The following is a 24,937-nucleotide window of genomic DNA, read 5'->3' as shown; positions in this document are numbered from 1 at the left end:
AACTGTAAAAAGACTTATATAGAAATAGAAATCGGAGGGAGTATTGTTTTATGTTTTGCAGATTTTGTGGAGAAAATATGAAAATTTGTGGAAATTAATAACTTGTTTAATTACCATATGTCATCGAAAAATAAAAAAAAATACTGGTTCAAAACTATGATGATGACGTGGGACACGTGGATCTTTATCATTGGATGTAAAATTGCTTATGTGGATGCAAAATAATGAAGCAACGTTTTTTTAATAAGGGAAGAGGGTAAAGATTTGGAGACGCGGTGTATAAAAATGGATGCTCAGATCCGGCGGTGATTACCTAATTCTCAACCAGTTTCTCCTTCAGATTGGGTAATCCGATTTTCTTCTCAATTTATTTAATTATTATGTATCTGGTGAAACGAAACCTCTCTTTTCGAAATTAGTTTTTTTTTTTTTTTGCGTTGATGACGATCCAATCCAATCCAATCAAATCCGTATATATATAGATTTAGAGCATGAAATCGAAGAATATATTGTTCCCGGCTTGCCAGGGTTTATATTCGTGAATTTCAATTGAATTTTCGAATAATTTTAGAATTCTAATCCGAATTATTAATATGGTTACGGAGTTTGATTGATATTTCGAGAAAATGATCTTCGTCTCAGAGATTTTATTTACTGTTGTTGCAGGGTGGGAGTTTGATTCGTGATCGAGGTCTAACATGGCTGACTTTGGTTTGTTTCTGTTCCCCCTTGTTTGATGATTGAGATTTTTTTTTTTTAAATTGAATCTCACCATGTTTGGTTACAATGAAACTGAAGATGAATATATGGCTGATGAATACGACATGGATGATTTGGAGGATGAGATGAATGCAGAGTTTGATGCTAGAGATATCGATGCGTCTGATTCTGAAGTGGAAGATTTCGAACAATTGGTTTGTCTTATTATTATTATTTTTTTTTTTGGTTGTTTCTTGGTGTTTTGGTTGATGACACTGAAACTATTATCAGAACAAGGCTGCGGATACTTCTGCAGCTCAGGCTCGGAATGGGAAGGACATTCAGGGTATACCGTGGGATAGACTTAGCGTTACTAGAAAAGACTACAGGAAAACTAGGCTTGAACAGTATAAGAACTATGAGAATGTTCCTCATTCCGGAGAAGAAGCTGGGAAGGTGACTTACTTCATCTCGTTCTTGTCTCTTTAGGAGATCGTTTTCTCATTCTAGTCTTGCTTTATTGGAACCAGCATTGTACGGATACGGAGAAGGGGAGCTCTTTCTATACGTTTAGGAGCAATTCTAGATCTGTGAGATCAACCATTCTTCATTTTCAGGTTTGTCAACTGTCACACCATTACACTCTGATGAGACCATAGTTTCATGGAAAGCTTGATCATAGTTAGGCTGAGTTAATTTTCTTTTTGTTGTTGCAGTTGAGGAATTTGGTCTGGGCTACGTCAAAACATGATGTTTACCTCTTGTCCAACTACTCTATCAGCCACTGGTCTTCTTTGACAGGTTCCAGGAATGAAATTCTCAACGTTAAAGGTCATGTTGCTCCTTCTGAGGTTCGTCTCTCAAAGCTTTAACCAAACCATGTAATAAATTCGACTCGGGCTTTTTCTAACGCCTATGTTCGATATTTTTCAGAAACATCCGGAGAGTTTGTTGGAAGGGTTTACAGAAACTCAAGTTAGCACTCTTGCAGTAAAAGAAAGGCTGCTGGTTGCTGGTGGGTTTCAAGGAGAGCTTATTTGCAAGGTTAGTTTAGAGGCGTTGAATGGGGTTTTAAGGTTGATGATGACAACCACACAGTGTTTCTATCAACTGCTTTGGAGTCTCTTTTCATTGACTTAAAATGACCAAGAAGTTGCTTTATTAATGTTCTTATTTATGTCTCCCCTGCAACCAGCATCTTGATAGACCTGGTGTGAGTTTCTGCTCACGCACAACTTACACGGAAAACGCTATCACCAACGCAGTAGATATATACAGAAACTCCAGGTACCTCTTCGCTTTTCATATATAAATTTAGTGGTATTGGAGCTCTGATTTTAGACAGCAGAACAAAAGAGAAACTGAAACTAGTTATATGGTCTTACCAGCGGCGCGCTTCACTTCATGGCCTCAAATAATGACTGTGGAGTCAGGGACTTTGACATGGAGAGATATCAGCTTGTCCAACTCTTCCGTTATCTTTGGCCCGTCAACGTAAGCTCACTTAAGTTCTCATTTCGTTCGTTTGGATCTTGTGCGGATTAATAAAACTCAACCTTACAAATTTATGATTTTGGGAAAATTTAACAGCATAGCTCCCTAAGTCCTGATGGAAAACTAGTAGCAGTCGTCGGAGATGACCCAAATGGTCTATTGGTAGACTCAAGCAACGGACAGGTACTTGACATTCTTCTTCCCAGTACCGTCTATTTTACTCCGGTTAGGCCGTAGAGCCTTATGGGTTTTGTTTTTTTTTCTGTAGACGATCGGGACGCTAAAAGGTCACTTAGACTATTCATTTGCATCAGCTTGGCATCCCAACGGTGTGACATTTGCCACAGGAAACCAAGACAAGACCTGTCGCATTTGGGACACAAGGAAAACCTCGGAGTCAGTCGCTGTACTAAGAGGCAACCTTGGAGCGATCCGGTCCATTAGGTTCACATCGGACGGACGGTACATTGCGATGGCAGAGCCAGCAGATTTTGTCCATGTGTATGATACAACAGCAGGTTACAAGAAGGAGCAAGAGATTGATTTCTTTGGAGAGATTTCGGGGATATCGTTTAGTCCAGACACTGAGTCTCTCTTCATCGGTGTTTGGGACCGGACTTATGGAAGTCTCTTGGAGTATGGTCGAACCAGAGACTTCTCTTATCTCGATTCATTGCTTTGATAAAATAAAAGAAAATTCAAAATAAAAAGAAACTTGCATAAAATAATCTGTTATATACCGTATTTGGTTAGATTTCATACCGACAAGAAAAGAGAGACTTCGAAGCTGTTCTGTTGTGTAACTTTACTGTTGTACTTTTAAAATGTACATTTCCAGAAAGTTGGGATTGTCTTGGGATCATAACAACCTCTTAGAAAGATATTTTAGGTTTGGTTTGAAGATATTCTTAGAAGATTTTATATCCTAAAACCGTTTGCTATATTTATGGGATAAGTTGAGCACCGATTGTAATCGTATAAAATATTCTCTAAATTATGGAATGATAAAAAAGTATCTGGTTTGCTTTAAATTTTACATCATCTTTGTTTGATATTTCGGTGAAAATGTTTTCCATGGTTTCTTACATATTATTTTGGTTTGAAATGTTTGGATTCAATTTTTGTGGTTTTCTTTTAAATATAAAAATGGATTCAACATGTTCTTAAGCATTGCTGTATATAATTGTTTTTACTTTTGTTCTATCTGTCTACTAATTTTTAATTGCAACTTGAATGACTTAGTAGGAGAAGCCCTCCACCACTAATCTATTGGCCACTGAGTTTGGTACGAAATCTAATGTACGTAATATATAAGCTATTGTTAGTATATTTATGGGGTTAATATAAAAATTTACTAGCTGTAGCTGACCCAGTAGCTTCTACGGCTATACACTCTAATATACTCAGTAATCCACACAAGTAATGTAAACATATCCGCTTTTTAAAATAAATAATAAGTATAGATAGTGGTAAATAGAAATATACTTGTCAAAAATATTTAAAAAACTAGATAACATTAAATTTTTACTAGATAAATACTTAACTATGAATTAAGAGTGATCCATTTCCTAGATAAGAATACCAAAGGCTTTACCTTCTAATGTTATATATAATTGTTTATATTTTATTTCAATATGTGTCTTACAATTATTTTATTTATTAAAATACTGGACAAAGATGGAAAAAAAAGGAAAAGTTATTGAATAGGTTTAAAAAGGGTGAAAACATAAAAATGAGCCAGATTAAGTTAAATTTGATTAAAAGAGACAAATATGAAAATTCTTAAATGAAGATTTTTTTCTTTAGTGACATGTTTATCTACTCTATTAAAATAGAGTCCTATTTTTTATCTACCATACACAAGTCTATGTTAGACCATTCATTAGAAATTTAACTAAACATCCTAAAATTACTCATATATGATATTCTCCTAACAAAAACAATATACATCTAAACAATAACATTTCTAAGAAAACATAAATATATTGTCATTAGTTAATTATCTTTTGATTGTTTATCATATTTAATATATACCATATTTTATATATTCCAGTAACTAATTTTGAAACTAAATAGTATAGTCCAATTCTTTTTAAATTATCAAATTAAATTTTTATATAAAACAAAATAAATAATATTTTATTGGTTGTAACATTTTATGTTGATATTTTTAGTAAAAATAAAAACATTAAACTGAAATATAATATATTAAATAAAATAATATTTTAAAATATAACAAAAATAATTTAATTTATTCACATAAAAACATTTCTAGAATAAAAATTTCTAAACAAAGAAGCTAATATTTTTTTTATTAATTCATATAAAACTAATGTTTAAAATTAAACTATAATATTGATGTTGCATTTTAAATAAATAAACAAAAATACTTCATTAACATATAATTTGTACAATATCATCAAACAAATTTCAATAAATATAAATTTTCAAAATAAAAATTATATACATAAAATTGTTATTAGATATATATTAACATATTTTATATTTTAAATATTAATTTAAAAATATAAATATATCCGCACAGATGTGCGGGTTAATATCTAGTTAGATCTTTAAGATTTGGAAGTGTTTGGATTCTGCTTATGAAATTTTTTGATAGTGTAAAAATGTTTAACTAATATGTGTCAATATCTGTGACTACAAAAAACTAATATGTGTCCATAGAAATTCTACACTACGTACTTTTCACTTTTTTTTTTTTTGAAAAGAGAACTCTTCATTTTTTTTGTAACTTGATCTTTTTATATTTTGCATATAACATAGTTTGATATTGGTTGTATATCTTTGACAAGAAAGTTGTACAATTCTTAAAACTTGTACAACAGAATATAGACTTAAATATAAGACTATAATTAATAAAATAAGTCAGATTAGTTGTATATAAAATATATAATTTAAATTAAATTGCATGAATTTGAGCTTAATTTTTAAAGTGTTTAGTTTGGATAAACCACAAAGACTCAAAAGTCAAAGCATATTTTAAAGTTGATTGTTTTATTGAAAAACTAAAATCGAAACAAGGAAAAATGGTTCAAGAAACTGAACCAAACCTGGATTTTTGAGGAAGTGAGTTGACTGCAGAAATGCGTGGGACTAAAAATATCAAATTCAATTTTTGAAGACTTAATTGCTAAGTAGATAATTATTAATTACTAATGAAAATGTAAGAGATGTGTATAAATACCGGTATATATTTCTTTTTATTTTCTCCTCTCTTTGATAAGAAGTTAAAACCCTTTGGAATCCCAATCAAAAAAAAAAATTGATGCAAGGGATATCTCCAATTAAAAATAAAATAAATGAAAATCCAAATAAAATCTTGATTTAATTACCATAAATTGCAATGCCCACGAAAAAAATAAATGCAAATTAATCATCTATTACTATTCCCTAATTGCACGATCGATTACGACGTGGTTGGTTCCAAACACAAAACGTGAACTCAACTTTATGTACACACAAAATCATGTTTGGTAGACTAGGATCTTCAATCAATCATAGATATATTCTTTGTGTATATCAAAAAGAAATTATGGTAAATTATAAAAAGAATCAAAGAGGTAAAATTGAAATAAAACTTACACAATATATATAAATATAAAACACTGTTTTACTAGTAAAAGAAAGAAAAGCAATTTGTATTTTGTGTAAACAGTCAAACACGACCTTAAATGTTAAAAGTCATATCCATAGATATGATACATACCATTTAATTAAAACTTAAATAACAAAATCTATATATATATCAATTAGATAAATAAAGACTATTCATCCCAAAACTTGAGTAGACTCTTCTTCACTATTTTCTCTCTATTGTCGACATCTTCTTCACCTCCCTAAGTACTATTCGATTCTATTTTGTCTTTCTTTGATTTTCATATATTTGAGATTTATCTTGAGTTTATAAGAGCTGTGGGAGAATATCTTCTTCAGTACGTTAGGTATATACGGAAAGAAACCCTATTTGTCATTATCAGCTGGTGAGATCTGTTTTCATCTTCTATCTATCTGAGCTAGACTTTTGTGTGGATTCAAGCTTCGTAAGCTAATGGATCAATTAAGTGGTAACAAATCCAACTGTGGATTCTCACTTCGGAGACCTAGATCTACACAAGAAGAAGAACAAGCTGAAGATGATGAAAGACAAGCTAAAAGCATCGATCTCAGGGAAGAAGAAGAAGAAGAAGAAGAACATGAGGATGATGATGGAGCTACAAGTGCAGATCTAGAAGGGGATGAGGAAGAAGAAGAAGAAGAAGAAGAGAAGAAGCATATATGTTGTGCATGTGGCAAAAGCTTTACGTCAGGTAAGGCTTTAGGTGGTCATAAAAGTCTTCATATGCTCCAAACTCGGAAAATTTCAACGGTGAGACCAAAGATGGTGTCTGCTGGTGATGAGAGAGGTGAATTCGAAGTTGATTGTTGTGTTTGTCATAAGAAGTTTCCATCAATGAAGGCTTTATATGGACACATGAGGTTTCATCCAGACAGAGGATGGAAAGGAGTTTTGCCTCCTCATCATCCCCTTGGTAATTTGTCTTCTTCTACAATCTCTACTGATGATGATGATGATGATGATGATGATGATGATCATTGGGAATTGGGAAACGTGGTTGACCTAAAGGAATCGGTCAAAGGATCGTGGACGACAGGGAAGAGAGCAAGGAGAAGTGCTTTGAAGATTGATGAGTCAGATATTGATGCTAGGAATCTACTGGTTTTAGCTACTACTGCAGAAGCTGTTGATCTCGATGTTGTAGGGACTTCTGATTCTCTCTCCGGCGAAGAGGTGATGACCAAGAAGAAGAAGAAGAAGAAAAGATTGTCTGAGATGGTTGAGGTTGTTGTTGGTGGAGCTGATGAGGAAGGAGGTGGTGCACATGAGAAGCACGTGTGTGTGACTTGCAACAAGTCCTTTACTTCTTATCAAGCTTTAGGAGGTCATAGAGCAAGTCACAACAAGGTCAAGGTTTTGGAGAATCATCACGCTAGGGCAAACGGTGAAGCTTTGTTACTTGGTACCGAAGCAATGATAACCGGTTTGGGTAGTGCTCAAGGACCAAACACATCGTTAAGCAGTATCGGAGATCATGTTTGCAACAAGTGTCATAAAAGTTTCCCAACAGGTCAAGCTCTTGGGGGTCACAAGAGACGCCATTGGACTGGACCAGCTTCTAGTGAGGTTGCAACTGCTGTTCCATCGGCTGCGACTGCTCCAGGTGGAGCTTCTGCTAGTCAGGTAATAGAGACAGTGCAAGAGGTGAAGAAAAGAAAGCTTTTGGAGTTTGACTTGAATGAGTTGCCACCTAACGAAGAGTGACTCTCAGAAACGTATATATGCAGGCAAGTAAACTTTAATTTAAAAATCCAAAAAGACAAAGACAGTGAGTGAAACTAGGGAGTAATGATGGTATAAAGAGTTGTTGACATGGTAGTTTTAGAAAAGAGATAAAAATGCTTTTGGTTTTTGGTTATTATTTGAGGTTCCTGGTGTTTGGCTTTTAATCTAATTTGATGGGGTCTTTTGTTATTTTTTTATACAAAGGATATATGATCCTTGTATTCTTCTCTCAAGCATCATCATAAACACCACATAATATTCACTCAACTAATAAGTTGAATTTTTCTTCCTATAAATTCTTAAGAGCTAAGAGCTTAATATAAAAAACACACACACTGACGTCAAGCCATAGCAGCACACAAAACAAAGAAGCAGCAAAGAGGAATTGATCATAGCATTTTGATATGACTTTTTTTATATAAAGGATATATGATCCCCTTTGTATTCTTCTCTCAAGCTTTGACTTTTCTTCTATCTTTTATGCTTTTGGATTCACACAAAGCATGATGGTTTAAATCGACCAAAGTTTCAAAAAGTGAACCCATCTTATTCATCTCACCATCTTATCTTTCTTTTTTCGTCTTTTCAAATTTATGGTTTCTCCATAAATATATTGGATATTTTTGGTGATGAATAGATGCTTGATGGTAGAACTTTCTTATAGACAAAAAAATATCATAATCTATATTTGTAGAAAGTGGATCTCAAAGTAAGGCCATAAACACATTTCCACTAAAACCAAATGCTATGATCTAACACAGTTAAAGTTAAACATTGAATACTTTCAACACTTACTATGGTATATCATTTTGTTTTCTTTGCACTATCTTAACAACCGGAAAATTCTAGTTTTGAAACATACCAACAGCTGAGCTAGATAGAAAGAAAGAATCACATCTCTATATTTATGTAATATTTTTACATTAAGAAAAGACCCCAAGATAATAAAGCTCATCAACAAGACATCTATGAGTCTAAATGAATCATTTTGTTATATAAAAAGAGTATACTGTTTATTAATTATTGATTTGGTCTAAAACTCTTCAAGACGTGGGCATTATTAACTTTCTACGTATGTGTTGGAACAAATACAACAAACCAAACGTTAAGATGGCTCTTTGTAGTTAAATGTCAAAGTCTCAACTTGCCGCTAATGACATAAGACCAATTCTGTAGGTACCATCATAAAACACCACATAATATTCACCCAACTAATAAATTGAACTTTTCTTCCTATAAATTCTTAAGAGCTAAGAGTTTAATATAAAAACACACACACACTGACGTCATGCCATAGCAGCACACAAAACAAAGAAGCAACGAAGAGGAATTGGTCAGTTGAAGCCAAATACGCAGAGCCGTGCTTAGAGCCTTTTGAAAAAGGCATTCGCCTAGGGCCCCCAAATTTTGTAGAAAATTTAGGGTCCCAAATTATAAAAAAATATACTTTTATATGATAGTTAACATATTCTCTTAGTTAGATTTTTATTTTTATTTGAATTTGAATTGAACTTCTGTTTAAAGTAACTAGATTTATGATTATTTTTGCTATATTTTAAATAAAACTATAAAGATTCTACTCTAAATAACTGTAAATATTTGATCACATTGGTCTTTTTTTAATGCTATGAATTAGATTTATTTTATATATTTATGAGAATTTGATAAAGAAAAAATAATATTTTCAATATATAGTTTATTATAGTTAATTTAAATGCTAAGATTTACATTTTTGACAGCTACCAACATTTCAATCAAAAATTTATATCTTTGTATTTATATTACAAATTTATATTTTTTGTTCATGATTTAAAATTTTTATTTTATAAAATTTTGGTAAAAAAAAATTTAGAAAACGTTTATGTAATAATTCAAAACTTTTGAGTGTTATATATATATTATTAAAAATATATCATGTCAAATATATTTTTGAACTTGCCTCGGGCCTCCGAAAACCTTCGCACGGCACTGCAAATACGTTACAATATATATGTAATAAATATGTAAAAGAGGAAAAGATGATATAAAGGAAAATAATACTATTAATAAATAAAACATATTCCTGATAAATCATATATGGGTGTACAACAATATCTGACTCTGGCATTAAGTGGAAACTGAACATCATAAAACAGCAAGCCTAACTGTAGAAGAAGGCGTGAAGTGGTCTATACTTGAAACTATTCACTTGTTGGATCTATACACAACGGTTTTGTAAATCTTGAGCTCGATTCTTTAGATTCTCAGCTTTGCTTTCTGCTTTTGCAAGTTTGTGGAAGATTAAATACGATGTTCAATTTACCAAGTTTGTGGAAAGTATTCTCTTACCATCATGGCCAAATCTTAAAGAGAAGCTTAAATTTTATAACTTTTTTGAGCTTTCAGACAACTTTGGTGGCAATGAAAGGCGTGAGTAAAGTTACTTATCTTCTACAGAATGTTTGTTATTTTCAAGTGTTTGTTTTTTCTTTGTAAACCGTAACTATACAACAGTCTCTGCAGAAAGAGATAGAGCATGAAAAATGCCGTAGAACACACGGAGTCTACCTTAAAACCCAATGCACCCATGCTCGATGCGGTTTCCAAAGAGAACCCACTTCTCCGTTTCTTCTTAGTGTGCACGAAGGTCCACAAACTTTACGTTGACTAGCTCGGAGGAAAGTACCTCAAGTGATCAAAATTGTTTCTGAATGCTGAAGCTTGGTGTGCTTGTGTTTGTTGCTGTGCTTTTGGTGTCTGCTGTTCATACTTTGGCTCGAAGCTGTTTCTTAAATAGAAACCTGTGTTGAAGTATAAGCCGGTTCCAGCGCATGGTTGAGGATCATGAAACTGAGGGGTTGGTTTTAAGCTAGTCCGAGATGCTTCTTCGTTACTGTCTGCTTCTCCTTGGTTCATGACCATCAAGTCTTTTCCCATTAACCTCAAAACCGAGTTAGAAGGACTTGGAGGCACAACAGCCCCATTGAGATTTGCTCTGTTGATCACGCACTGTGACTGCTCAAACGGATGATTTGGATCCAAACGTGTGGGAGACTTGGTTAAGCTCATGGCTATTGATGAAGAAGAAGCAGCTCTTCGCTGCAGTAGATGAGACGCTTCATGATTCAAGGAGACTCTCTCTTTTCTTTGGCAACAACAGGACTCATGATCATTGTTTCTAAAACTCAAAGGTGTTGTTGCCTTGTCAAAACTCATCGGCTCAGCCTCAGGGATAGTACCATGATGAGATGGAGCACCAAAGCTCATTGGAATGTCCAAAGAAGAAGGTAACTCTGCCTGAAAATTCAATCTACCAGATGCAAAGTTTGAAACCGCAGAAACAGGTGATTCAGATGAGTTTCTGTCAAGCTGGTCCATAGAAGATTGGAACTGGCTTGTGATAACAGACGAGTTTCCATCAAACCCCATACCACGTGGACTCGGTAGAAATGAGCCTGGAGGGCCTGGAATGGGAATGGTATCAACCTCTACAAACAAGCTTCCTTTTCCTCTCACCTCAGAACCAAACCTCACATCCTCTTCATCGCAACCGGTTTGCCCGTAGATCATATCTTCAGAGTAATACATTGCTCTCTCGCTAGGTATGATTACATTAGCATCATTGCTTTTGTCCAACACATTGGCTCTACTGTTGCTATCATCTTCCTCCTCCTCATCACTACTTTCTTCGTCATCATCATCATCGTCATAATCATAGTATCTACTAAAAGAAGGATTATCATCACCAGAGACATAATCATCATCATCTGATAGTCCACGTTCTTGTGTCATTTCAGACTCCCATTTTCCAGTTTCTTCTTCTTCTTCTTCATCTGACAAATCAAACCGAGATTTCTTTAGCTCTTCCACAAGCGGTGATAATCGTCTCCAGCCATTAGCTACAAATGGTGGGGACAAGTTTCTCATGCTAGTTGCACGAGGAGATGCATCTCTGACATTCTTTCCAGGTGGATGCTTGTCTTCTTGAATCGAAGTAAGGCTCTTCTTCGAGTGGACAGTGTTGTTTGAATAAGCTCCTGTAAGTGATTTCTCCTCTATTTGAGCTCTAGATGAACGACTGTGAGCTCTTTTACTCTCTAACATAGTCTTGCTCCTTCCAGAGACTTGGCTCCGGAGCTTCTGTTTATTTAAAGGAGAAGAACCAGTGGCAGACGTATCTGCACCTCTCAACACAAGACGATCTTCTCCTGACCATGAATCATCTTCATCATCATCATCAGATGGCTGATACCTCAAAGCACTAAGTTTATGTCCTTTTTCATTTAGCTTCTTTGAAACCAGACCACGTTTTGCTAACATCCGCTGGTTATAGATTCTACGAGGACCCTTGCTGCTACCTTCTCTTTGATACTCAAGTACCTTCTGTACAAAGCAGTATACTTGTTATTTCATGAACATTGGCTACACAAAATATAAAAAAATTACAGCAAGTTATGGCATTACCTCTGCAGTATTGGCTTTGTGACTGGTTAGTTTAATACACTTGCCATGTTTCTTTCTTCGACCTCTCTTCTTGTTTTCTTTACTACCTTGGCTTGAACTTTTCTTTTCACTACTACCATCCTCCTGCTGCTCTCTTGACAGAGTCTTCTTCTGGCTAAACTCTGTTAAAATCCGCAGTTTTTGACCCTTGGCATCGATATAAACAGGACCAACGCCAACAGGAGAAGCTTTCCGCTTCTTAGACACTTCAGATTTATCAGCAGCAACCCGGTTTGTACAGCTCAAAACCGAAGCCCATTGTGTTCCATTTCTCCTGTCAAGATCTTCTAATGTGCATCTTTTGGCAGTAGTGTAGATATCAACCAGCGTTTTAACTTTCACCTGTGGCTCAACTCTAGGCTTGTTTGGCTTACTACTAACCAAAGGCGCCACTGAATCAACAGACATACACTGATTAACTCTAGGCTTTCTTGGCTTACTACTAACCGGTGGCACCGCTGAGTCAACAGATTTAACTCTAGGCTTGTTTGGCTTACTACTAACCGGTGGCACTGATGAATCCATAGATAGACACTGATCGATGTGAGCATTCAAAGTAGTGTTAGAAGCTGATGAGAAGGTTTTGCAAATAGGACATGTCTTTGAAGCCATGACTGATTCAGAAGCCGTCTTCATAAGGACACCACTACTATCTCCTTTGGTTTTCACCATTCCTCCTCCTCCTCCTTGTCCACACTTTTTACTCTTGTTATTACTTTTAGCAGCTACTACTATCTCTACCTTAGACTTCGATGTGCTAGTAAACAAACCATACTCAATGATCCTTGATTGGTTGCAAACTCTTTTACTAGCCTCTGCTATTGTCTGATGGAGCTGGGATACGCTTGGAGTGGTCTCAAACTTGTTGCTAAGCCTGGAAAGTTTCTGAAACGGTGGCAAAGGATCAGTCACTCCATGAGATGAACAAAGGTGGAGACTTTTGGTAGAAAACGGCCAGCTGTTCTTGATGTTGTTCTTCCTGTTACTGTATGCGTAGTCTCTGCAAAGAACAAAGTTAACAACTTTCAACAAAAAGGTGAAAACTTTATGAAACCCATATCAATCAGAAGGAAGAAAGGTCAAAACTTTATGATCTAGCTACGAGGATGAGATCATTTGAGACTGACCCATCATGAAAAATTCAGAGACTTCTGGTTACCTGATGGAGAAACTGGATTGACCTAACTCATGGGAAGGAGAAGTGGTGAGGCGTAAGAGATTGGCAGGAGAAGAAGAAGATGAGAGTGGGTCACGTGGTGGGTTCTCAGTGGATAAGAACATTTGAATCTTCTTCCACTGTTACTATTTGCCTCTTCGCTTCCCAAATACTTTTGCATATCACCAGATCTTCTTTATATCATCCCTTGTTACTCCTGCTAACAACACAACATGTAATTATGATTTGAGAAACTATATATATACTCTTGTGATTTAAGGAAAAGTAACATTATTTCATGTGAAAGGATGTCATACAAAGGAAGATTTGTATTTTGAAGTGTTTATATGTGTGATTTGATGAAGTGAAATCCATAAAGACAAAACAGTTATTCTCACGCAAAAGACAGTGATTTTTTGTCGTTAAAAAATCTAGTTGATCTGATTCCAGAGCTTAATTTATTGTTGATGGGATTATAAGGAACACAAAAAGGTGAACTAAAGTCATCTCATAAGATGAAGAAGCTACCAATTAGATTTGATCAAAAAAAAGATACTAATTAGATTATAAGTTAGATCAAAGTTAAGAGGATTATAAACAAAAGTTTCATAAACTGACGATTATATGAGCAATAATTATGTGACCCCAAAGAAAATTTAAGATATGGGGTTGATTCTTGATTAGTTAGACAAAAATATGTGATTAACAAATGGATTTGAAGGAGTAAGAGAAATATTATGAATGATTTTTTTTAAACAGATCAACAGTAAGATGAGAGTTACATACACACATACAGAAAAAAAAATCTGAAAAACATGAAATCAGAACCCAACCTAAACTACTTGGAAGTCAATATCAGAAGAAAAAAAAAAGACTTTGAAAACTGTGATCTTTACTTATTAAATCTATACACACATACCCATCTTCAAGATTTGAGATCTTGCGACTTGATGGAAGTATAGAAGATCAAAAAGAACAAGAAGAAAATAAATAAGATTCACAAACTCTAAACCAAAATGAAGAGCAAAATGAAAGTAAAAGTGTAGACAAACCTTTAGATGGGGCAAGAGAAAGAAAATGGTTTCTTAGAGAGAGAAAGAGAGCACTGAAGAAAGGAAAAAAGATGGAGAGAGAGATGAACCAAGCAAACACTATTAATGAATTTTAGTGTTCCATATAAGTCCACATATGTATTATCACTACATGTGAATAAAATAAAGAAAAAAGGGAAGTGTCCACACTAACTTCAATTATTTATCACACTCCACCATCTTCATTTTATCCCCTTTTATTAATTTCTATATTCTATAGATTTGGTAAAGCTAAATTTTAAGTCTCTTAATGCTACATTCTCTCATTCCCAGAAATGTAGATTTTTGATATATTTGGTTTTTCCATATAAAATGAGTTACTATTTTTTTTATTCAACAAAGGAGTTCTTATCAATTGTAAATATATATAGGTCGGGATTGGTAACAAAAATAGAGTAATTGTGTGAAAATAAGAGGTACATTAAAAAGAAAATATAATATAATTTACTATTGAAATAATCTACGTCATTTCGATAGAGAGGGGATGTATTTAGTATGTATTGCATTTTCTGTTGCTTTTAACAAAAAAAAATTCAATTTTCACTTGATTGGTGAAAACAAATTGAAATGAGGTAGAAATTTCAACTAATAGACTCTTAAGACTTTTAATTAAAAAATTAAAATAATTATATATTCTATAATTTCTTCCAGCAAGGGGCTATATGTAAACTTGCTACAACTTAAATAAAAATGTTTAGATATTCTGTATTTATCAATTGAAAAACGAGTTTTACAAGGAGCAACTTGGATCTTGTCCCACCAAGCAGACAAGCAAGCGACACGTCGCAATCACGTCAATCTTAAAATAAAATAAAATCCTGGGGCCATTGTTCCTCCACTCTCGTTAAATTATTAAATTTTTATATGTTTTTACAGTTTTTACTTTTAACAAAACAAAATCATTTTGTACGTCGATGAAATCTTATTTACGGAACACATACAAATGCACTCCCACGCCCGCCTAGATATTCACCTTAGTCACACACATCCACGCGCCTCAAAACCAAGTATAATAAATTGATAATTTTGCTAAATAAGATTTATTCATAAATTTTTGTGTTAATTTATGTAATAGCCAATTTTATGAGAAAAATTAAGAATATAGCATTGATATTGAAATTATTAGATTTCCTAGCATTATTTTCTTTTCTTTCTTCTGATTTTATCTATTTTCCAAACCAGTTGACGGTATATAAAAATATATGTCACTTAAATGAAGCAAAATAAAAATTATAGTTAAAAAAGTAATGTTTATGATATTCATGATGATAGTGATTACGGTGCTATTACATAAATATACTATAACATCTAAATGATGTAGTTCATATTAATAAAAGCATAAATGGTTTATATATATTATACTATGTATGTCTAAAATTAACAAATAACATAAACATAACTTTTATGACAGAGATTTTATCAATATAGTACATAATCACTAATCCCTGAAAAGAAATATAAACCATAAACCTAAATTTTAACATATGCAAATATAATAGTAACAAACAAATAGCATAGTACATATTGTTCAAATTTTGAAATGTTTATATTTGCAAGGAAGAAGGCAATGCTTACCCCAATATTAACCCAAAACTTCCATAAACTCAATCCAAACGAATGATCACTAAATCCTAAAAAAAAGTATAAACCTAATCAAAATATCAAAATATAAACATAGTACATAATATGAAGCATTATCAAAATATGATAGTAACAAACAAATAGCATAGTACATATTATTCAAAAAATTTAAATATCTATGATTACATGAAAATATATCATGTTTACTCCAACGTTAACTCCAATCTTCCATAAACTAAACTTAAAACACTAAACCCTAAAAAGAAATATAAACTCTGATCCAGATATCAAAATATGCACATAGCAGATAATATGAAACATTATTAAAATAAAATAGTAACAAATTAAATAGCATAGTGCATATTGTTTAAATAGCATAATACTACCAAGAACTTACTGTACAAACGAGGGTGCCTCGACCATAACGCCATCGTGGTGGTCTGTAGATTTTAGAAGCGGAAACCCACGTATATAGGTAAAAACAATATATGTAGCAGAGATTGTGGATTTAGAGGTTGTTGTGGTGACTATTGTGATGGCGGCTCAGTAATGAATGTGAATATGAATGAAGTGATAACGAATATGAAAAGAAAAATTGATTATAGAAAAAATGAGAAGATAAATACATAACACAATGTGAAGTTGGTGATGAACAAATTGTAACGGTAGCGGAGGATGAGGTGGTGAAGATGAAAAATGAGTGGTGGTAGGTGAAAATTGAAGAAGAAGAAAAAGATATTTGATTTAACATTAACCGGTTAGTAAAAGTAATATAATATATATTATAAAAATGATGGAAGTACTTTTTGGTTAGATATTTAATCCTTTGTTTTGTAGCTATATGGTCTAATTTCTCTAATTTTTTCATTAGTTACATATTTTTGTTGCATGGTAGTTCGTATTCAAAAATGCGATTGAGACGAACAGTTTATCGCAAAAAAAGGTGATTTGGACTAGAACTATAGCGGGTGGAATTCGGCCAAAAAATTGGGAAAAAACAATGAGTTTTTTAAAGATTTGAAGTCTCATATCACATGTGTATGTTAGATTTGATATAATTGGATCAAAACTTACAAAAATAACAAGAAATGTCAGCCAAATTTGAATACATTAAACTCATTGTTATTATTCCTTTTTATTTTTGAGAATGGTAGTAATTATCCCTTTTTGTTTTTTTTTTCTCAATTTCTTTTAGTTAAACTCTACTTATCGATTTATACCTTGAAAAATCGAATACACAATTGGACATTATGAAGTTGTAGTCAATTAAATTTATCTTTTGAAGATTTTCATAGAAGCTGTGATTTTAACAAACTCGATAAAGTAAAGCAAACATGGGGGAAAAGCATGCCATGAACGCAGAAATATACTAAACAAGTATATGTGAATATGCCAAAGTAGTGTCTACAAAATAGTCGATAACTCGATATGTCCATTTGACGTGGACGGAAGAGATTAGCCCAAATCGTAGTGTGTCATGTATGCATGCATGTGCACAATCTTTTAAACTATTTCTTTCATACGGTACACGACGTCACTTGTACATATATATATATATATATATATATATATATATATATATACATATACAATACTATATATGATACATATCTTAATGTGGAGAACTAAATCAAAGTCTGATTCGGATTTAGCCTATGCTTCGCGTGATCGCAATCTCAATGTTTTTAGTTGTGGCGACGCTCATGTAGGATAAAATGTCACAATATTATATGCGGTAAAAGATGGATTCATTGAGTCCATGTGTGCTAGAAGACTTATTAGTCTAAAATTCAATTCTGACCAAACCAAACCAAATATTTTTTATGTATATATTCGGGTGTCTAGGCCATATATGGTACCAAAAACAAGATGTTTTACCTATTGTCATCAGTTAATCATCACACATGGAAGAAAGCGCATTCTAACATCTCCAAATATATGGGCGTGTGTAATCCCATCGATGTAACTTTAATGTATATATGAGATATCACTATTTTGATTATTGTGTATCTTGATTATTAATTAATCTAGCTCTCCAAATAGATGAAAACGACCTAATATGTTTAAATCCTCGACTTAGTAACAAACTCGACAAATCAAAATGTAAAATATTCATCAAACTAATTATATCAACTTATGTAGGAGTTTAGTTCTTTTTTTTTTGTAACACATACTTGGAGTCTGGTTCTAATTCTAAGTTTATGATATATTAGCACCGATCGATGGCGACGAGTTACACGTTTTATATCCATATGACCAAGTCAAAGCTACAGTAGCATACTATTTCTCTCTTTTTGTAGCTGCCATTAATACTTTTTTTTTTTATAACTGCCATTAATACTCGCAGTCGGAATTTTCCATGGCAACTTTCAACAGCATATACGCAAAAATTACATTACTTCAACGGAGCAAAATAATTCAATAATTATTTGGATATTCCTCATGACCAGTTGGATACAAATCCAATTTTTATAGTATGGACTATCAAGTTACAAAAGATATATAGTGTGTAACTCATGACAGAAAAAAAAAAAACTCATGACCGAAGTAAAGCTACTTGTTTCTCCTTTTCTAAGTTATTACTCTCTTAGGGCATCTCCATCCTAACTCCATTTTTTCCTCTAAAATGGAGTAAAAGTAGATATGAAGTAAGAAATGCTCCAACTCAACTCCATATTTCACTCCATAATGAAATTTACTCCATAAATGGAGTAGTTTATTTTTTGTTTGTTCATCACTCCATAATAGAGTGGGAAATGGAGTAGGGTTGGAGCAATTTTACTCTATTTTCACTTTTACTTCATTTTGGAGGAAAAAATGGAGTTTTACATTGAAGATGCTCTTAGACGGCTAATCATTAAATTATTTCTTATGTTAGCGTCAAGTTAGTTAAACATGATGTTGCAAAAAAAGGGTTAGTTTAACATGTTAAGTATTAACTTAATGGCTTGAAGAAAAAACTACCTTAATGGCAACGAGTTCCCCACCAAATTAAAGTATAGTAAAGTCGTGTATCATGTGGGTGCTCTTTTCTAAATATGCGTAGACCAATAATTATTTTTAGTTATGCAAAGATATCACCGATCTATTTTTCACTCTAAAATAATGTATAGATTAAAATTGCTTTGATATATTTTATTTTCACTATATAATAGAGTGAAAAATAAGTTTACTCCACATATAGAGTAACTTGTTTTTTTGTTCATCACTTTATTTTCTACTCTAAAATAAAGTACTATTAGAGCATAGATCTGGGACGGATCAGGTATCCGAACAATTTTAAGATATCCGGATCAGGATCATTATCCACCGGATCCATAATTTTACTATCTTTATCCGGATCCGAGGTTCTCGGATATCTTTCTAAAAATTGTAATATCCGACGGATATCCGGATCAGGATTTGGATCCTTAAAATAAATAAAAATAATATTCATATATAAAAAATATTAACAATATTTTTTAAAAAATATATAATGTTTTTAATTATTTCTATGTATAATATTACATATTTTACATAAAATTTATATATACTATTATAAAAATGAAAATATATTAAATAAAATTAATTTTTATATATAGATATTACTATTTTTGAAATATTTATTAATAAAATTTACAGATCCGGATATTCGGACTAAAAAATTAAGATATCCGGATCCGACTTTGACGGATCTAACATTTTACTATCCGGATCCGGATTTGACTCCTCCGAATATCCGGATTTGGCTCCTCCGGATATCCGGATTTTCGGATCGAATCCGGATCGAATCTCGGATCGAATCCGAATCTCAAATCGAATCCGAATCTCAAATAAAAATCTCAGGTCTATTGGAGCAAACTCAAACTCTATTATAGAATTATTCTATTTTAAAGTGAAAAATAAAGTAAACTATTATAGATGGTGTAAAGGCAGACCAAAACCAATGTTTCTCTCTTGTTTAATTTGAGATCTTCACGCCAAAATAAAAAATCCCGCTAAAATGTTATTTAAGTGGACCCGGTTTGAACAACATAGGCACCGAATGGTAACAACAGATTGAGCGTTGCGGGACAAGTGGTTTAATTGCGGTGCGGTTCTAACAATTATAAAAATGTATAGATATAGGATATATATAGAGATTTTTGTTACTGTTAACTACGGGGCGGAGCGGGAAGCTGGTTACTATTCCAAGCCATAAATGCTAGAAATGATACGCAAACAAAACAAAATAATGAATATAACTGTAAAATAAATAAAATTTTATTTTACAGGATTTGCTAGTTTTTTTTTTCATTTTAGGTTTTTGTTAATAACAAACTAAGAGCAGCCCCGACTCTTATCCATGGCAACATGGGCATTTGCCATGGGTCCATGGTCCAAAAAAAATTTGTGTTGTTTTAAAGGTTCATTTTAATCTGTTAAATTATCAAAAAGACTCATAATTAAGTAAACTTAATTTATTTATTACAAGACAAAACAATAAAAAAATATGTATATTTACCATTAGTTTTGAGATATTTTGTTCTATTTGTTTCACGTAGTGCTTTGAAAATCAGACCAGACGTTGATTCGGCATTATAACTAGATCAATGGTTGGACCGGTCCAACTGGGTTTTAAATTTTAATTAAATTTTATATTAAGTAACTATTATATGTATGGCATAAAATTATTTTTATAAAATTTTATATAATTATTAGAATCTAAAAAAAATGAAAACAAAAATTAAAATTTTCAAAATAATGTAAAATAACGAAAATAATTTATTTAGATAGATACTTAGAAAACAATAAGAATTTTTTATGAAATATGTTCAAAATTTTCAGTTTAAAAAAAATACTTGAGTTTGAAAAAATAGGATTTTAGTATCAATCTTGATCATTGGTTTTAGCGAGTTTTACCAGTTTTTGATCAAGTTTGCCAATTTAACTCAAATTCGGTTTTTAATATAACCCAGAATCGAATAGATGGCCGAGTCACGGTCCGACCGACCGGTCTGGTCTAGCCGATCCAGTTTTCAAAACACTGGTTTCAAATTTTGGAGTTCAAGTTAAAAGAAATACCGCGAAGAAAAATATATAAAATATTTATAAAATGATACATATTTTGTGTTTCCTACAAGATTATTATATTGGTTAAGACGGCAGTGACTAAGAAGAGTTACAAAGCCGAAGATTATACGAGTATTATCCCCAAACCACAACCCGACGGCTGATACACATCCCCAAGGTCACAATTTATATTTTAGATATGTTTAGATGCATATAAATATGAGTAGGAAATGTTTTCTACAAAATAAATAGATGGTGTTTATTCAACTTTGCACAAAATTGTAAAATAATGTTTCTGACGCATATTCTATTATCATGTATCCGATACACTTTTATATATTTCACACAAATTATATTTGCTTATACATATATGATATTTATCTATATTTAAAAAAAATAAAGATTACTATTTTTCTTCTAGAAAATAATAATTTTAAAAAGTAAATAAATTCATTTATTTAGATGAATATATTAATTTCTTACATTGTTTAAAAATATATTGTACTTTTTACACTGAAGATCAAAAATTCTCTCAACAGAAGTTAGTTAGATAACAATTTTTCTAAAAAAAGAAAAGTTAGATAACAACCTAATATTCACATTATTTTGTCGCCGCCAATTATTGAAGTATATACAAAATGAAAATCTGATACAATTTTTTTCAGAAAATTCATGCATATATGTAATGTTATTATATATATATATATATATATGTATATATATATATATATTCGGTCTTACAGAAGCTTAAATCTATCAAATGAGGCATACATGATTTTTCCATTAAATATAAATGCTCGTAAATGTTGACATGCAATTTTTTCAACTAGTCTTCTAAATTTTAAAGGGATTTTCATGACAATAACTTTTTCCAAACGGTCAAATGTTGTGACAAACAAGTTGTAATTATAGTGGCATTCTAAAACAAGTTGTCTTTTGAATAACACCATTCCTCAAATTTTAGAAAAACAAAGAACCTTCAATAGCTAGTGTCGTATCTCTCTATAAACATAGTTTTAATTCAAACTAGGATATTACCCGCGTTTTAATGCGGAATATGTTTTTAGTTTTTCAATCGACAAAAAAATATTACAAATGTTAAGGTTTTTATGTTGATAATGTTGGTTTTGGCTCCACATTATTTTTTGACAAATGTATTTTATGTTAATAATTGGAGTTTAGTATAATACTTTGTATTTAGTGTGACGCGTAACACGTTATATTCACTAGACAATACATTTGTCATTCGTCTTGAAATATCTTTTGGATATCTATACAAAAATAAAATGTAAACCATATTTATAGGATTTAATAGCTAAAGCAATAATATTTTGTTTACTTTTTGACTGTTTTGAATTTCAAAGAGTAGATTTTGGGAAAATATATTTCAAATATCATGTTTTATTTAATAAACTGGATTTTGATTGATTAAGATAAAATACCAAATAAAACATATTAATAATAATCTAGACTTGGTCCAACATAAACTTTTGTATAGTAGATAAAAATAAATTTTTAAATTAATAAATAGATTTAGATGGTGTTATTCAATCACGTATTTTAATGGAATTTAAATTTAAACACAATCTGTTGTTATTCAAATAATGATTATAAATTTTATTTTAAAATCTAGTGTTATTTAATTAATGATTTAAATCCAAGTTTTAAGATTTTGTGTTATTCAACTTTTATGATTTTTATTTTTTTGTATTTTGGATTGATTTCAAATCATTTTTATAGAGGGTCATGAACAAATAGTTAAACTCAAAATCCAATGTATATTGGAGAGATTTTAGAATCTGTCAACTTAAAAGTATTTTAAAATTTTAATATCTGATAGATTATAAGACAATAATAATTAATTTAAAATCACTATTTGAATAACACGACCTTGATATATATTTGCTAATGAAAAAATTTGCTTTAAAATTATTAGGTCGTAATCAATACATTTATTAGCTTGTGCGCAGGTCATGCATGGTTGGCAAATTTTCGTTTATTCGCTCCATTATATCCACGTCCAGTATTCATATCACATCCAACCATTTTCTTGTTACGAGCATATATTATATATTTGTAAATGAGTCATTCTGTGAATACATAATACACAAATGTAATATGTGATCAGCTAAAATGCAAAACAAAAGAAGAGTGATCAGAAGCATATGATAATGAGCAAATGATTTTGAAAATGCGCATGCAAGTCTATATAGCCGTTGTGGTTGTACTCATATATATATATATATATATATATATATATGGATATACATATGATTCATTTTTCACTAATATATTCTCCCTATTTTATTTAAAATTGCTTGTAACAAGAAAACAGCTCATCAAGGCCAAATGCAACTCGCGTTTTAGTTGTTATATATAATATATTTCTCCATCTAATTTTTGTTGACATTGTTTATACTCAACAGAAGTTTATTAGGTGTATAATAAAGAAAATGAATTGCGTATACATAATGTATGTCATGACGGTGGCTATGATCTTGACGACCTCACATGATTTCAACCATATATCTATATAGAAAGCAGATTCATGATGTTAACTCGTATATATAATAGAAATGTAAAACAATATATATTATGTTTGTTCTATTCATTTTATGTAATGCGATATATTTTGTTACTATACTATTTTATTATGTTCTATTTTATTTGACGATTAGTAAAAAGTGTTCTATTTCTTTAGAAATATAGTTTGTAATTTTTTTAAGTTTTAACTATCGTTACATGGTTTTTAATCAGTAAAATTGTACTATGATGTATATTGTATAGTTTAATAGATATAATATAGTTAAATATTATATAATATTAATGTACTTTTTAGATTTTGATATTTGGATTTAGAGTTTATATTTGGATTTAGAGTTTAGTATTAGAATGTGAAAATGTATGGTCGATGTCAACATTAACTTTGTCTTTGCAATTATAGATATTTCATAATTGCACTAATATGTATTATGCTTCATTCTATTTAGGTTTAGGGTTTTTATTTGAGTTTATGGTTTATATTTAGGTTTAGGGTTTACTGATTAAGGTTTTGGGTTTAGTATTTAAAGGTTTGGATGGGGCTGGGATAATATTTATTATCTAGATTGTAGGGATTAAGATAGTGGTGGTGTCAAAAGCAAATCATTTAGTGAAGTCTTACTCTCCTTGGAGAAAGAAAAGCTCTCGTGGTGAAACCCTAATCTGGCGGCCGCCGCCTCTCGCGGTCGCCGGATCTAGTCCTTGAAGTCGTCATGTGTCCTTGTTCTTGTCTGTTCACTCCTTCTCCTTCTCTTAAAGTCGTCTCCTTTACCCGGTGTACTGAAAGCAGTTGGAAGAGCTCTTGTTCTCTCAGATCCATGGAACTTTACGGAGATCTGGAAGTGTGGAAGGGTGTCTGCCGGTGGTGTATACGATTGCACCTTTCTCCGGCCTCCGTCTGAGACTCCAATCTAGGTAAAGTTTCAAGCTTTGGTGGCTCTCCTGTTTTGCAGTGGCTGTGTCTTCAGCCTTTCTCTAGTGGTGTCGAGACAGCTTGATAGAGGTTGAATCCGGATCTTATCTCTCGGTTTTGAGAGTGTGGCTTAGTTGGGCTTTGATTTAGCAACGGTGTATCAGTGACGTGGAGGTGTGTGTTGAGCTGGTGAAGGTTCTGGTTTTTATGATGCAGTAGGTTCAAGGTTACCTTCTCATCTACCGGTTTCGAAGTGGTCTTCCTCTCGCCCTGTTAATAAGTGAACTTCCTGGTCTGCTTTTGCTCTCTGTTTGTCCTCGGTGGCTTCCTTTTGTGAAGCAATATACTGAGGCTGAGGTGCGAAAGCTTCAAGACGAAGGTGCGTTGGAGTTGAGGATTCTTTCGATTGCTGGTTTTCCTGGTTTCTGCCTTGGTATTGGCGTAGGGTTTTGTTGGTTGTCATCGTGAACTTGTGGTTCAGATGATATCGATGTGGTTCGGTGTTGTAATCGTGAACAAGTAGTTCAGATGAGGTCTCTGCTCTTCACGAAGAAGTCTTCTACGTTGCGTGTTCTTGTGCTTAGTTC

The 24,937-nt window shown here is 32.2% G+C and overlaps 3 protein-coding genes across 7 annotated transcripts; 2 read left to right on the top strand and 1 right to left on the bottom strand.

Moving 5' to 3' along the window:
• The first annotated feature begins 211 nt into the window (after nt 1-211).
• On the top strand, nt 212-3,098 carry LOC103851842 (uncharacterized WD repeat-containing protein C2A9.03). Its single transcript, XM_009128711.3, has 11 exons — nt 212-345; nt 667-711; nt 799-914; nt 991-1,155; nt 1,230-1,316; nt 1,416-1,550; nt 1,633-1,743; nt 1,895-1,986; nt 2,088-2,193; nt 2,290-2,376; nt 2,462-3,098. The coding sequence occupies exons 2-11, from the start codon at nt 699-701 to the stop codon at nt 2,873-2,875; spliced, it is 1,326 nt and encodes a 441-aa protein (XP_009126959.1). The 5' UTR covers nt 212-345; nt 667-698; the 3' UTR covers nt 2,876-3,098.
• Nucleotides 3,099-4,523: 1,425 nt separating this feature from the next.
• LOC103851919 (zinc finger protein ZAT9-like) lies at nt 4,524-7,781 on the top strand. Its single transcript, XM_009128800.3, has one exon. It carries the CDS (start codon nt 6,263-6,265, stop codon nt 7,532-7,534), a length of 1,272 nt encoding a protein of 423 aa, XP_009127048.3. The 5' UTR covers nt 4,524-6,262; the 3' UTR covers nt 7,535-7,781.
• Nucleotides 7,782-9,945: 2,164 nt separating this feature from the next.
• LOC103851840 lies at nt 9,946-14,376 on the bottom strand. 5 transcript variants are annotated; one of them, XM_033284179.1, is made up of 5 exons: nt 14,249-14,376; nt 13,197-13,412; nt 12,476-13,037; nt 11,999-12,400; nt 9,946-11,917 (listed from the first exon to the last, which is right to left on the bottom strand). In XM_033284179.1, exons 2-5 carry the CDS (start codon nt 13,316-13,318, stop codon nt 10,202-10,204), a joined length of 2,802 nt encoding a protein of 933 aa, XP_033140070.1. In that variant the 5' UTR covers nt 13,319-13,412; nt 14,249-14,376; the 3' UTR covers nt 9,946-10,201. The 5 variants fall into 5 exon arrangements, with proteins under 5 accessions (XP_033140070.1, XP_033140068.1, XP_009126956.1 ...); XM_033284177.1 differs by having other exon boundaries at nt 11,999-13,037; XM_009128708.3 differs by having other exon boundaries at nt 11,999-13,037; nt 13,197-13,410; nt 14,246-14,356.
• Between the last annotated feature and the right edge of the window lie 10,561 nt (nt 14,377-24,937).

This window comes from Brassica rapa, chromosome A02, assembly GCF_000309985.2.
Source record: "Brassica rapa cultivar Chiifu-401-42 chromosome A02, CAAS_Brap_v3.01, whole genome shotgun sequence".
Taxonomy (NCBI): Eukaryota; Viridiplantae; Streptophyta; class Magnoliopsida; order Brassicales; family Brassicaceae; genus Brassica; species Brassica rapa.
The sequence above is the reverse complement of the archived record's forward strand: the minus strand, read 5'-3'. Positions and strand labels throughout refer to the sequence as shown.